This window comes from Mugil cephalus, chromosome 1, assembly GCF_022458985.1.
Source record: "Mugil cephalus isolate CIBA_MC_2020 chromosome 1, CIBA_Mcephalus_1.1, whole genome shotgun sequence".
NCBI lineage: Eukaryota > Metazoa > Chordata > Actinopteri > Mugiliformes > Mugilidae > Mugil > Mugil cephalus.
Genome location: NC_061770.1, coordinates 31108371 through 31120549, shown reverse-complemented (window position 1 = coordinate 31120549; position 12179 = coordinate 31108371). Strand labels below are relative to the sequence as shown.

General features: G+C 39.6%; 2 protein-coding genes and 1 long non-coding RNA gene across 3 annotated transcripts; all 3 read left to right on the top strand.

Annotated features, from left to right (window-relative positions):
* Positions 1 to 753: 753 nt before the first annotated feature.
* Positions 754 to 4189, top strand: LOC125016157 (butyrophilin subfamily 3 member A2-like; the record flags this gene model as incomplete). The annotated part of the gene is made up of 4 exons (XM_047598398.1): positions 754 to 800; positions 2065 to 2141; positions 2222 to 2563; positions 3939 to 4189. Coding segments are annotated over exons 2-4 (669 nt in total), but the record flags the coding sequence as incomplete, so codon positions are not given.
* Positions 4190 to 4191: 2 nt separating this feature from the next.
* Positions 4192 to 8198, top strand: LOC125015988 (vicilin-like seed storage protein At2g18540). The gene is made up of 3 exons (XM_047598149.1): positions 4192 to 4244; positions 4334 to 4459; positions 5462 to 8198. The coding sequence occupies exon 3, from the start codon at positions 5536 to 5538 to the stop codon at positions 6565 to 6567; it is 1032 nt and encodes a 343-aa protein (XP_047454105.1). The 5' UTR covers positions 4192 to 4244; positions 4334 to 4459; positions 5462 to 5535; the 3' UTR covers positions 6568 to 8198.
* An 875-nt stretch (positions 8199 to 9073) lies between these two features.
* LOC125016910 lies at positions 9074 to 10551 on the top strand. The gene is made up of 3 exons (XR_007113789.1): positions 9074 to 9223; positions 9399 to 9518; positions 9703 to 10551. It is a non-coding gene; the product is annotated as an uncharacterized LOC125016910 (long non-coding RNA).
* Positions 10552 to 12179: the final 1628 nt, after the last annotated feature.

Below are 12179 nucleotides of genomic sequence, written 5' to 3'. Positions count from 1 at the left end.
TCTCAGCATCGTCACCTTCTGGTCATTTTGGTTTATCATTCCATTTGTATTTTTGTGTGTTTTCACACTGTGGTATAATATTCCACTATCTCAGGATCAAACTGCACAATCTCTTTTTATTCAAAAACATTTGAGAAGGTGAAAATCTTTGATTTGGGTCACAGCTTGACATTAAGGGGCGGTTAAAGGGTCCTGGAGTCAGACCAGTTGAGAACCACTGATGTAGAGCACTAAGGAAGTGAAGTGTACCTGTAACTGATGTAACTGTGTGTATTGTAGGTATCGTGTATTTATTAGCCCACCCAACAAATTTCACCACCAGCCGCCTCTGGCAATACTTACATAAATAAGTAATATAAATGTACTCTACAATCACTATCAATACTGCACAAATGAGCCATAAGTTTATTTTCTTTTGTCTGTAAAAACGCGCATGTGGTATTGTGAAATTATGAACTGAAATTAACTGATGATCGTGATCACAGAGAAAGGAGGAAGAAAAGAGTCGGATTAAATAAGATTCTTCTATTTTGATTTTTTGTTTCGTGTATTTTCTCATGTTCGAAACAAAGCCTCCATTCATTCATTCATTCGTTCATTCATTCATTCATTCATTCATTCATTCATTCTTTCATTCATAGTATTGCCTATGAGTTCTGTATCAATCCAAACACTGAGCTGAGATTTATTTCCGAGAGGAACGTGAACGCACCGCCGCCTCCGGTTGACCGGGTTTGTCCTTTGCTCCTTGTCCTACCGGATCCAATCTCTACCAGGAAACTCCCGGAGTCAGGCAGCAGGTATGTATCTGTTTAAATAAACGACGTTCGTCGTGTGTTTGAGTTCATTTCAGACTTTAAAATGTTAGTTAAATGTGAAAAGGTGCGTTTGAAAGGGGCGGACAGAGCAGGACGCGTTTAATCACCTTTATCAAACTTTACGTCTTCATCTTAATGTTTAGAATCAACGTGAAAACCGAAATAAAACCAAACAACGGGTCCAGATGTGTCATAATCCAAATAATCACGGTTCAATATCGATCTACTAAATGTTCCAACCACGCTGTGGATCCTTTTATTTTTTATTTATTTATTTATTTTGTTGTTTCAGTTGAAAGTGAAACTAAAATGAATCGTGAAAATATTCACATGACGGTGGAGGAGAAAGAGGTGTAGTGTTACAAAATAAAAAGAGAAGTCCTTGATTTTTGTGACTTCGAATATGAGAAAGAAATGAAGTAGTTCAGATTTTAGTCTCGGAACTGTGACTTTAATCTGAAAATGACTATTATGAGAAACAGTTTTCTGACTTCATTGACTTAAAATGTTCTAATCTCTGGATCTCTTCGTATTTATTCATCATAAATCCATATATATATATATATATATATATATATATATGTATATATATTACTGATATTTGTCCCAGTTCTCATGAAATCTGAAATTCAGGGATCCTCAATTTAAATTGTTTAACAAAATACTTCATCTCTCAGTTCACTCTTACATTAATCCCAGAATGTTGAACTTCTCTCCATTTTCTCAGAATTCTCCCATGTATTCTTGCACTTTAATCCCAGAATACTGATGTTATGTCTGTTTCTTTGGATTCTTAATCCTAATCTGTCAATGAACACATGTGAAAAACGTTATATTGTTACTTATTTATTTACTTTTAGCCACATTCTTAATCTCAGAATTCACACTTTTCTTCCTCAGAGTTCAAAGATTAAAGTCAGAATTCTAATAAACCCGGTGTACTTTGAACAGCAGCCACAGTCTTCTTCTCTGCTAATCAAAACAGTTCTGTGGGAAGATCCGACGTATGAACCGTTGTACTCAGGTGGTCTGTGCTCGGTTAGACTGTGACGAGGTCGAGGTCTTTGTTATAATCTAGTGTCTGAGATGAAGGAGGGAGCGGTTATGATCCAAAACGAACCCACTGAAATGAATCAAAGTGGGAAACATCCTGTAGCTCATATAACCATGTTGAACATGTTACACAGTCACTGCAGGACATTAAACAGAACATACAGAACATTTATTTTATATTTTAAATTTCCAGGATGTTTGGAGAGGAGCTCAGACCCTGTGGTGCATTCACTTACCTTATGGTGCTCTCTGTGATCCACTCATGCAGAGGTAAATCCAACACATCACTAACTCTCTGATAGTTTAAATGAACCCTACCTTCCAAACATGACAGACATTTTCTTTTCCAGGTCAGTCTGATGTGATTGGTCCGTCTCAACCAATCGTGGCTCTCGTTGGTGCTGACGTCGTGTTGCCGTGTCACCTTCAGCCCGCCATGGACGCCTCCAGCATGACTGTGGAGTGGTCCAGGCCTGACCTGGAACCCAGGTTTGTCCTGGTGTGGCGTGATGGTCTGGATCTGCAGTCTAAAAAACACCCGTCCTTCCGCAGCAGAACGTCTCTGTTCACCCACGAACTGAAGCAGGGAAACATCTCACTCAAGCTGTCCTCAGTGACACCTTCAGACCAGGGGACATACAGGTGCTTCGCTCCTGAGCTGAAACAAGACGCCACCACTGAGCTTGTTGTAGGTGAGTGAGATGTGATGAGTTGCTTTTATGGTTGGGGTTCTCCCAGGATATTAGGTAGAGCGGGTTGTCCACCAACCAGATGGTTGGCGGTTTGATCCCTTCATCCAATCTGTGTCTGTAAAGCACTTTGAGTACCAAAAGGTAAGAAGGCCATTTATCAGGGTCTGACAGCACCACATGGCTCAAGCTTTTGTCATTTTCTCAGATTACACCACCCACAAGCCAGGAGGAACTCAACTCCACCCCAACACTAGTCAGCGCTGTGTCTTTTTGCCGGCAGGGCTTCATGCTGATTCCAGTTTCCGAACCAAATTTTGAACAGGCCGGCGCATTCATACTATTCAAATTTCTGGTTCTTCCCTGAGAACAGCGGCATGGGCGTTCTATGTTTAAAAAAAAAAAGAAAAAGAAAGAAGAAGAAGCAGCAACTGACAGCAAACATGGAAAAAAAGATGGCTTTTACTGGGCTGTGACTTTAAAAGTTGCATTTGTTGCATCTGTTGACTTGCCGTGTTGTGTTAGCTCCAGTAGCTACGTCAGCCTTGGCAATAGTTACGTCTGCAAGATATATAGGACGTATCGACCCACATATACTTTTTACATGTGATTCACATTCTATGTTTCTACGTCTTCTTGCCATCAACAACTTATTTAACAGGACGAAAACAAACCCCAGATGCTACATGTGATCTGCCATTTTGCCGTAACTGTGTTTGTTTACCATCGCCTTAATAACGCGGAGTAACAGCCTCCCACTTTGGCTCCTCCCACTAAACTGGAGTGATATGAACTTCAACCTCTGTGTGAACACAGGTTGGTTTGCCAGAAAGAACCAAGGTTCTCAGACTCTAGAACGGAACCGGAGCCAGAACCAGAACCGTGTCTGTCTAATAACACCAACACCAGTCCTTGTGCTTCACATTCAACATGTCGTATAAAACATGTAAAATACAAATCAACATCAATGTATCAAGACATAAAAAGCTATTAACACTCAGAAAAAAAATAAATGAATAAAACATCTTAAGGTGCTTCTTAAAAGCCTCAACAGAGTCAGAGCCTCAATGGCCGATGGATCCAGACCGGAGGGGCTGCAGCAGAAAAGGCCTGGTTGCCCACCTTTTATTTCCCTGAACGTGGCACAGTCAACACACCACGGTCGGACGGTGGTGGTGGTGGTGTAGGGGGTGAGAAGCTCAGAGATAAGTTTAGTGCAGAAGCATAAAAAGCTCCAGCCCCAAACAATCTGATTGGCTGAACCAGAATCAGGTCCTCAACAGAGAGACTCCAGAACCAAGAGGGGACATTAGTCTGGCTCGCAGGGTGACAATGTCGTGACACTCCCAACATGCGTTTGGAATCTTCTCATTTGTAGGTGCTGCCTCCTCACCTGTCATCGAGATAATCAGCAAAAGTGACGGAGGAGGAGGAGGAGGAGGAGGAGGAGGAGTGGTGTTACAGTGTGAATCCAGAGGCTGGTATCCAGAGCCTGAGGTGTTGTGGCTGGACGCTGAGGGAAACCTGCTCTCTGCTGGACCTCCAGAGACAGTCAGAGGTCCTGATGACCTCTATACTGTCAGCAGCAGAGTGACTGTGGACAAGAGACACAACAACAGCTTCACCTGTAGAGTCCAACAGAACAACACCCACCAGACCAGAGAGGCTCACATACATGTTCCAGGTAGTTAAATGGATCAAATCTCATCATGTTCTTTCCTTAGTTTTGTTTCTGTCTGAATTAATTCCTCTTTCCGTGCTTCATCCTCACAGGAGATTACTTCTCTACTCCTAGTTCCAGTTCATCTTCTGCCGCCATCATTGGTGTGATTATTGTTGCCATTGTGGTTATCGTTGGGGTTTCTGTTTTCCTGTGGAAGTGGAGACAGAAAAAACTCAGTAAGTGATGAACACTTTTAACCCCATACTGTTTAAAATGATACATCCACAAAGCTAAATTAGGTGGAGATGAAAAATGTTCTTGTCTATGCAGGTATGTAGATTAATTTAATGATTTTTTCAGGTTTCAAATGTTTAAACATTTGAAAACAGTCTGGTCCTCAACAGGATACAGTCTACAACTAAATGATTCCAGTGTGATCCTTGATATGTTTAGAATATGCATTAACCAACATTAGTGTTGTACATACACCACCGAACTCAACACAATTGTTTGCGACAGTTTTCCACAGAGGGTTAAAAACTGAGCTGTCAATCATAGGTTTTTGACGTAAATAAGATTCAACCTTTAGTTAAAATGACATGTCAGACCCTCTTTTTATGTAATGTGAATACAAGTGGACGGACAGGAGGAACATTGTTCTGGCTTCCAGGCTGTGTGAGAATGTTATGACATTGACTCACAGATATGTAGTAGTGGCTCTTTTTTGTACAAGGAGTCATGTGTATACATTGTTTATGTTTATGATCGGACCCCAGGGAGAATATCTTCAGCAAGGCTGCAGCTAACGGGGATCCTAATAAAACAAACAAACAACCAAAGACAGTATAAATATGGCTGATGGACCCAGCTCCTTTAAAGTCAAGCCAAAGCTAGTAGTGCTCCCCCTGGTGACTGTAGGCTGCAGTATAGGTCATAAACTCTACTTCCTTCATTATAGTGGGCGAGACTTAAGAAGTTGTAGTGTGTGGGAGGGGCATTGATATCATGGCCCTGCCCTCAGACAGTACTGATCAGACTCTTTTATTGCGTTACATCAGGGAAGCATTATTGTTTCAGCAGACTCAGCATTTTTATTTCATGCTGGCTACTTGTGAGCAAATTGCATATTGAAACTAATGTCAACAGAGTCTCAGCAGTGAAATTAGATGTGAAACTGGTTTATGAGCATCTTCATCCATCTGAGCAGAACAATGAGAGATGAATGTTTATTCCCACAGAGAACAAGAAAGATCTTAATGATGAAGAAACCCAGAGAGAGGAGAAGAAGAATGATCCATCAACAGAGCCCTTTATGGGAGGAAGAAAAGACAGAGAGACACTGGAGGACGAGGACATGGAGACACGTCCAAGACTTCACCATCACATGGACGATAAAACTCAACAGATTCAAACCAACCATGATCTGATCCAGTTACAAGGAGAGAGAGAGGAAGGAGCAGGAATAACTGAGAGAAACAGTTTGGACACTAAGACAGAACCAGAGACTGAACCTGGAAGAGAAAAGACAGACGATAAGACGGAGGAAAAACCAGAGACGAGACATAATCAGCAAACAGAAGAAGGAGAGAATATGACGACACAACGTAGAGGAGATGAGATGGATGAAGGAAAACATGGAGGAGAACCTCTGACTGATGAGGACAAAGAGAAGAGGAAGAAGAAGACAAAGATACAGATTAAAAAGAAGAAGGAAACACAACCTGAAGAACCTCTGAATGATGAGGAGCAAGAGAAGAGAAAAAATGAGAAAATACAGATTGAAAAGAAGAAGGAAACACAACCAGAACAAGCAGAAGTTCAGAATGTGAAGGATGAAAGAAAACATGGAGGAGAATCAAAGGACAAAGAGAAAGAAAAACTGAAGACAAAGCTACAGATGAAAGAAAGAGAAGAGAAGAAATGGGAGGAAAGAGTTTCTCGACTAAAGATTCAGATAGAGGATAAGGAGAAACAGATTAATGAACTGATGCAGCAGAAGAGAGAGATAGAAGAGATGGAGAAAGACAGACTGAGAGAAGAAGATGGAACTGAGAAAATTCCTCTAGAGACAAAGAAAGATCTGGAGAAGAAGAAATCTGAACTTATGAAAGATCTGAGGAAGAAGCAGATAGAGATCCACAGAATGAGGAAGGATGAGTCTGTCTTAATAGAGAGAAGAAATAAATTAACTAATGAAAAAGAGGAGATTATTAGAAAACTAGAGATGGAGAAAGAGAGTAATGATGGAGAGAATCAGAGGAATGATGGAGAGAATGAGAGCCATGCAGATGACCTGAACGACCTTTGTAAGGGAATTGGATCAATATCAATTATTAGTAATTAATCAATCTCATCATATCTCAGGCATCAGCTCTCAGCACAGGAATCATATATCTACAGCTCAAAAGGACCTTTCTGACAACGACTTAAGTGAAATATTATTTACAAATGGTGAATGATGAATAATAAACACTGTGATGAACAATATAACAGCTGGAGTAATAGAAAATGATGAGAAAACAGAATGAGTTTAATGAAAATGAGTGAGTGTGAACAAAAGTGAGGACGCAAACTGAACCTAATTAAATTAAATTAAATTAAATTAAATTATTCAGATTTATTTATAGTTTGTTCATCACACACACATCAACTCTGCTCAAATATGAAGGTGATAGTCTACTTAGGGAACTCCTTGGATGCTGCTCCGAACAACTCCGGGTGACCAAAACTGTCCTTGTCAGCTCAGATCTTCACTTGTGCTATCGTCGGGGAAAGCCAGCGGTACCAAAGGTGTTGAGAGCCGCTTGATGTGACAGTCATCCAGGTCCTGATTTCGGCATCGGTTACGGCACGAGAGAAATTACTTTGTCACCGTAGCTTTGTTGCACATAAAAGTAAACATTCTTAAAAAATATAAAATAAAAACAACAACAAAAAAAAAAAAACAACTTTGATGAACTGGTGAAAGGTGGATAAGGGCGGACGGATTATTTCACAATGGATCCATTCGAATGATTTCACAAACTCCATGCCACGTTGTCAAGATGACACAGGAAGACGTTCACATGCATGGTAGAAATTCCTTGGAGCGGTTCCAGACAAACAGCCGGTGTCTTTCATTTCTTTCCACTGAGCAGAAAAAGAATGAACATCAACACGACTTCAGAGAGCAACACGTTCACATTACCTGCTCCGTGGAAGTGGAAGTCATGAAGTCAAACCTGTTCCAAAGACAAAACGTTAAACATGCCTCACGTTTTTAGCTGGGGGTCACGGGTTTGACTTGTTGATGTATCGTTGGCGCTCGGTGAAGGAAAGATGCCAGCAAATGTCTCAGAATGACGGTAGCCATCTTGGAATGGGAAGATGTTGTTGTTGTTTTTAGTAAAAAAGTAAGTAAAAAAAGAAATAGAAATATGAGTTTTAACTGTAATGTCATATTTGAGTTTCTGAGACCTCTGCTCTTCCCTTATAATCGATAAACGATCGAATCAAAAAACTTGTACTATACAGTTTTATATCTGTCGTCTGCCGCCTGGTGGATGTATCCATGCTCTGCAGCCACCAGCAAGATTTTGTTTTCATGGACTTTCAGTGTTTCGGTTAGAAAATTTTTGCCTATTTTGAAAAGGTTAAGAAAAGTTGTGATATGTGATATAATGTGATACAGCAGGTTTAGGTATGCAAATAATCAGTCACTATCTCATTCAATTCAATGAGACCGTGTGTTCAAACTTTTGAATGTATATATGTACATTTTGGAATTTAAGTCAGTTGGTCAGTTGGTATTTAAATGTCATCTTGAAATGTGTTTGTTCATTCATTCCATATTACTGTTTTGCTTTTATGTTTTTTTTTTTTTGGTTCAAAATAATTGTCCTTTGCATCCAGTGAAGCTTTTCTTTATTTCCTTTATTCATTCATGGGGTGTCTAAAGGTCTAATTAGCACTGAAATAAAAAATAAAATGAATGCATTTTATAGACTATTATTTTTATTTGTCAGAAATCGAGAGTTATTCAATCCCTTTATAATAGAAAACAGCACTAATTGTGTTCCTTAAAGTATATGCAAGAAATTAAAAGATGCACTGAACTAAATGTTCCTGCCAATCCCTGATGCAGTAGGAGTCATATCATGCATCTCATGCTGCGTCTCTGTCTCTGTCTCTGTTCTCTCTGATTCTTTTCTGTTTGTCTGAGATAAGATGATGACGTGAGAGCTGAATGCGCTTCCTTCTTCGCAAAACGTTTCCAGAGAAACTCTTGGAGTATTTGACACAGGGAACAGTTTCATTTTATTTTGTACACAAGTCTCATTCTTTCACAGTCAATTCTGAAGAAGTCACACCTCCACGGCCGCTGTATTAAGACGGTGAAACGGAGACTTTTCCAGAGAGAGGGTCCCCATCCAGGAGGTAAGGCGATATTTAGTCATTCTGTTGTTTTACATAGATATAGGTTCAGCACCATCCTGCATTAGTGTCATATGCACTGAGGACAGGATGTGCTGCAAAGGGAAGAGTAAAGGAAGGTAATTTTTGATAAATAAATTAATAATAATGCACATCAAGAGTTCTTTGACAGATGAGATTTGCAAAATTATAAAGAAATACTTAAACCTCAAACAAACAGGAAGTTGATAAAAAATATATAAATGAATGCATGAATAGTACAATAAGAGTCTGTTAATTTGTAATGCATAACAGCCGTCTTTGTAAAATCTTTGTTCAGAATGCAACACTTCTACTGTATGTTCATTGACTATGGTGTCAGACATATCCTTTATAAAACACTGTCCCTAATGGGACATTATTTAAAAAGGTAAAATTTAGTCACTTCTCATTTTGATTTTAGTCTGTGTTACTTTACCTTTAGAAATGAATTCATGATGGGGAATGTTTCATGTATTTATATTATTTCTTTCTTGGTTCAAAGAGGAAAATTAACAGCTGGTTTGGGTTGTTGCTGTTTCTCCTCCATGGCGTCCCGGTGGCCACAGGTAAAAAAAAACAAAAAACATAAAAAAATTAAACGAAACCATTGTTCTTTGTCATCCTCTTCTGATATAAAAGAGGAGGTATGATCCTCTGGGGCTGATAGACGGGTTAACATCATCTACGTCTAGACTCTTTTTAGATCGTGACACGTTTTCTTTTTCTGTCTCGTCATTTCAGAGAATTTCATCCAGGACTCGTCCACCTCTGCTTTTCTAGTTCTCTTTGGTTTTGTTGCAGTCTTCATGCTGGTTCTCTCAGTCGTCTTTGTTGCGTACAAGTGGAAACAAAACAAAAATGGTGAGTCATAAACTCCTCTGCATTTATAGATTATCTAAACTAAAGAAATACTCGTGAGTGACGTAAATAGTTCTATGAAATCCGCTTGCATGTATCCCCATACATATGGGTTACAAGACCCATAAACCTTAGAGGGAAACCATAAAAACCAATGTGCATTTACCATAATGTGTGTTTCTGACAGAGAGAAGTGAAGACGAGACAGACATGCAAAGTCCAACGGAAAATGAGGTCGAATGTGTAAGTAAATGAAAAGAGACAAAGACAGAGGTCAGTGTCCTGTATGGGACTGTAGGGATGACGGGGTGATCCAAAAGAAGTGCTTCAAGACCAAGACCAAGACCAAGACAAGAACACAGCGAGACAAACTGGAGCAACATCACAGAGAACCTGACAGAGCACAAAGACAGATATATATCTAGATAGATAGATAGATAGATAGATAGATAGATAGATAGATAGATAGATAGATAGATAGATAGATAACTTTATTCATCCCCGAAGGGAAATAAGGTTGTCACAGCAGTCCAGTATTTGGATACAATAAAATACAATAGAATATAGATATCTATAACAAGACACAGGTGAGACCAATGAGGGCGAAGACACAAGGAGAAACCTATCAACCAATCAAAGTGGGGAAAAACACAGGAAGTAAAACCAGGAAACACAAGAAAAACAAACAGAAAAGGTCAAATATAAAAATAAGCTGTAAGCTGATGCACAGAACAGGGCCAGTCTGAGAAAAGTGAAAAAACTAAAAAAAAAAACTCTGGCAAGTCAGCCAGGCTGACAGTCTGTTAGGGGGGTCGCAGTGTCTTTGATTGATTAGACATTTACTATATATATTTAAAAAATAAAATAAATAAATAAATAAAATCCCCCACAATTTTAAATTAAATGCGCTGTAAATCTAAGCCTCCTGTACCCAGTAGGCCCCGCCCCTATCGCTGCTGAGCCAATCACAAGGCTGCATATTTCACTCTGACTCACTGTCAGGTTCCTGCAATTGGCCAAGAGCCTCTTCAGTCCCCAGGTGACATCCAGACTCACGATACAATATTAGCAGAAGAGAAGCTAACAGTGCGTGGTATATATAGGTTGTTTATGTTTATGGCAGTTGCATGGCCACCCTACTGTCACACGTCTGAAATAAAAACAATGAATATTTGAACCTGTGTATTATTTGAATAGCCTAATACTGAATGCAGAATGATTATAATGTAGATTTATAAGCACTAGGCCGAATTTAATATATAACACATACAGTAGGTAGGGGATTCCCCACATCGGGGTCCTTGGTTTGAAAAACCATCAGGATATTTAGATGTCACTGGTGGTGAAGGTGTCGACCCTTTAACAGAAATAAAATTATTGTAGGTTTTTTGTGTGATTGTCTACCAGGTCTTCCAGCATTGTGTAATGAAATAATGTGTCTGTCACTGTTTCACAGTTTAACGACAAAGAAGTCCAGCAGCCGCTTAATGACAAATGCAATAATGAGAACCTGCAGACACCAAAGGAGCTGGAGACGACCGACCACAAGGTTTGTGTTTCTTCAATCATATTTTACTTGTCAAAAACAGCACGTACATTTTTTAAGGCAAAAGTTGGAAACATTACAAATAAGGTCAACAGATTAGATTTGTTCATGTATTTCATCAATAAATCACGTTGATTGACCCATCTGTTCACCTGTCCGTTAGCTGGAGCTAGAAAAGACCGAAGCTGAACCAGAGACCATGGAGGTAAATACGAACAAATTGTCACCAATGTGCGAACAAAACCAGGCCAAACGTTTCCCCCTGGTTCCAGGTATTATGCTAAGCTAGGCTGATCTCTATGATCACAGCAGTACTGATCCTCTGCACTGTTTCAGCTGGACGGACCTGAGAAGGTGAGAGTTGACTTTCCCCAACTGAAGTTCATCCTCGCCATCATCAGGATGCGAAAGGTCATACACGCAAACATGTCTTACATCATACATGTACACAGTATGTCCATCTAAGCATCTCTTAACCCCTCAGTCCCAAGGGTGCTGGAAGTTGATGCTTTTATTCAGCCTCTATATAATCAGACTGTACCATTGTGCACATTACAGAATCCATAAAAACTCTCCTTCAATTATGACTGTTGTATACCCATGCAACTTTTCAAGGAAACAAGTATAATATAGAAATTAGTAACAAACACGTTTAAGCTACATTTGGGTGGTTGAATCAAAACACAGCCTAATCACTGGGAGTTGCAGAACACGCCACCAGTTTGGTCAAGTGAGACATCCAGAAACAGTCACGCTGGGCAGCAGTCTGCCTCAGTAGCTGACTTTATCAAATTCAATTTTATTTTGACATACATACCATACCACAATTCTCTCTGTATCTTCTCAGTTGGAAGACAAAGTAGATGAGAGACGGTGTCTCCACGATAGGAATCAGTTGATGCAGAATGAACTGCAGAGCCTGAAGAGGAAGCTGGAGGCCAAGGAAACAGAGGTTCGTCTCTTCACATGAATACTTAATGTAATTGTTAACATGAAGCAGGTTCGATATGTCAAAACAGAAAAGAACCATTAGAGTGAACGTCTTGTGTTTTATAATCATATGTTGGAGATATTTTTAAAATTTGGAAGTCACATTAATATTCATTAATACACAGGAC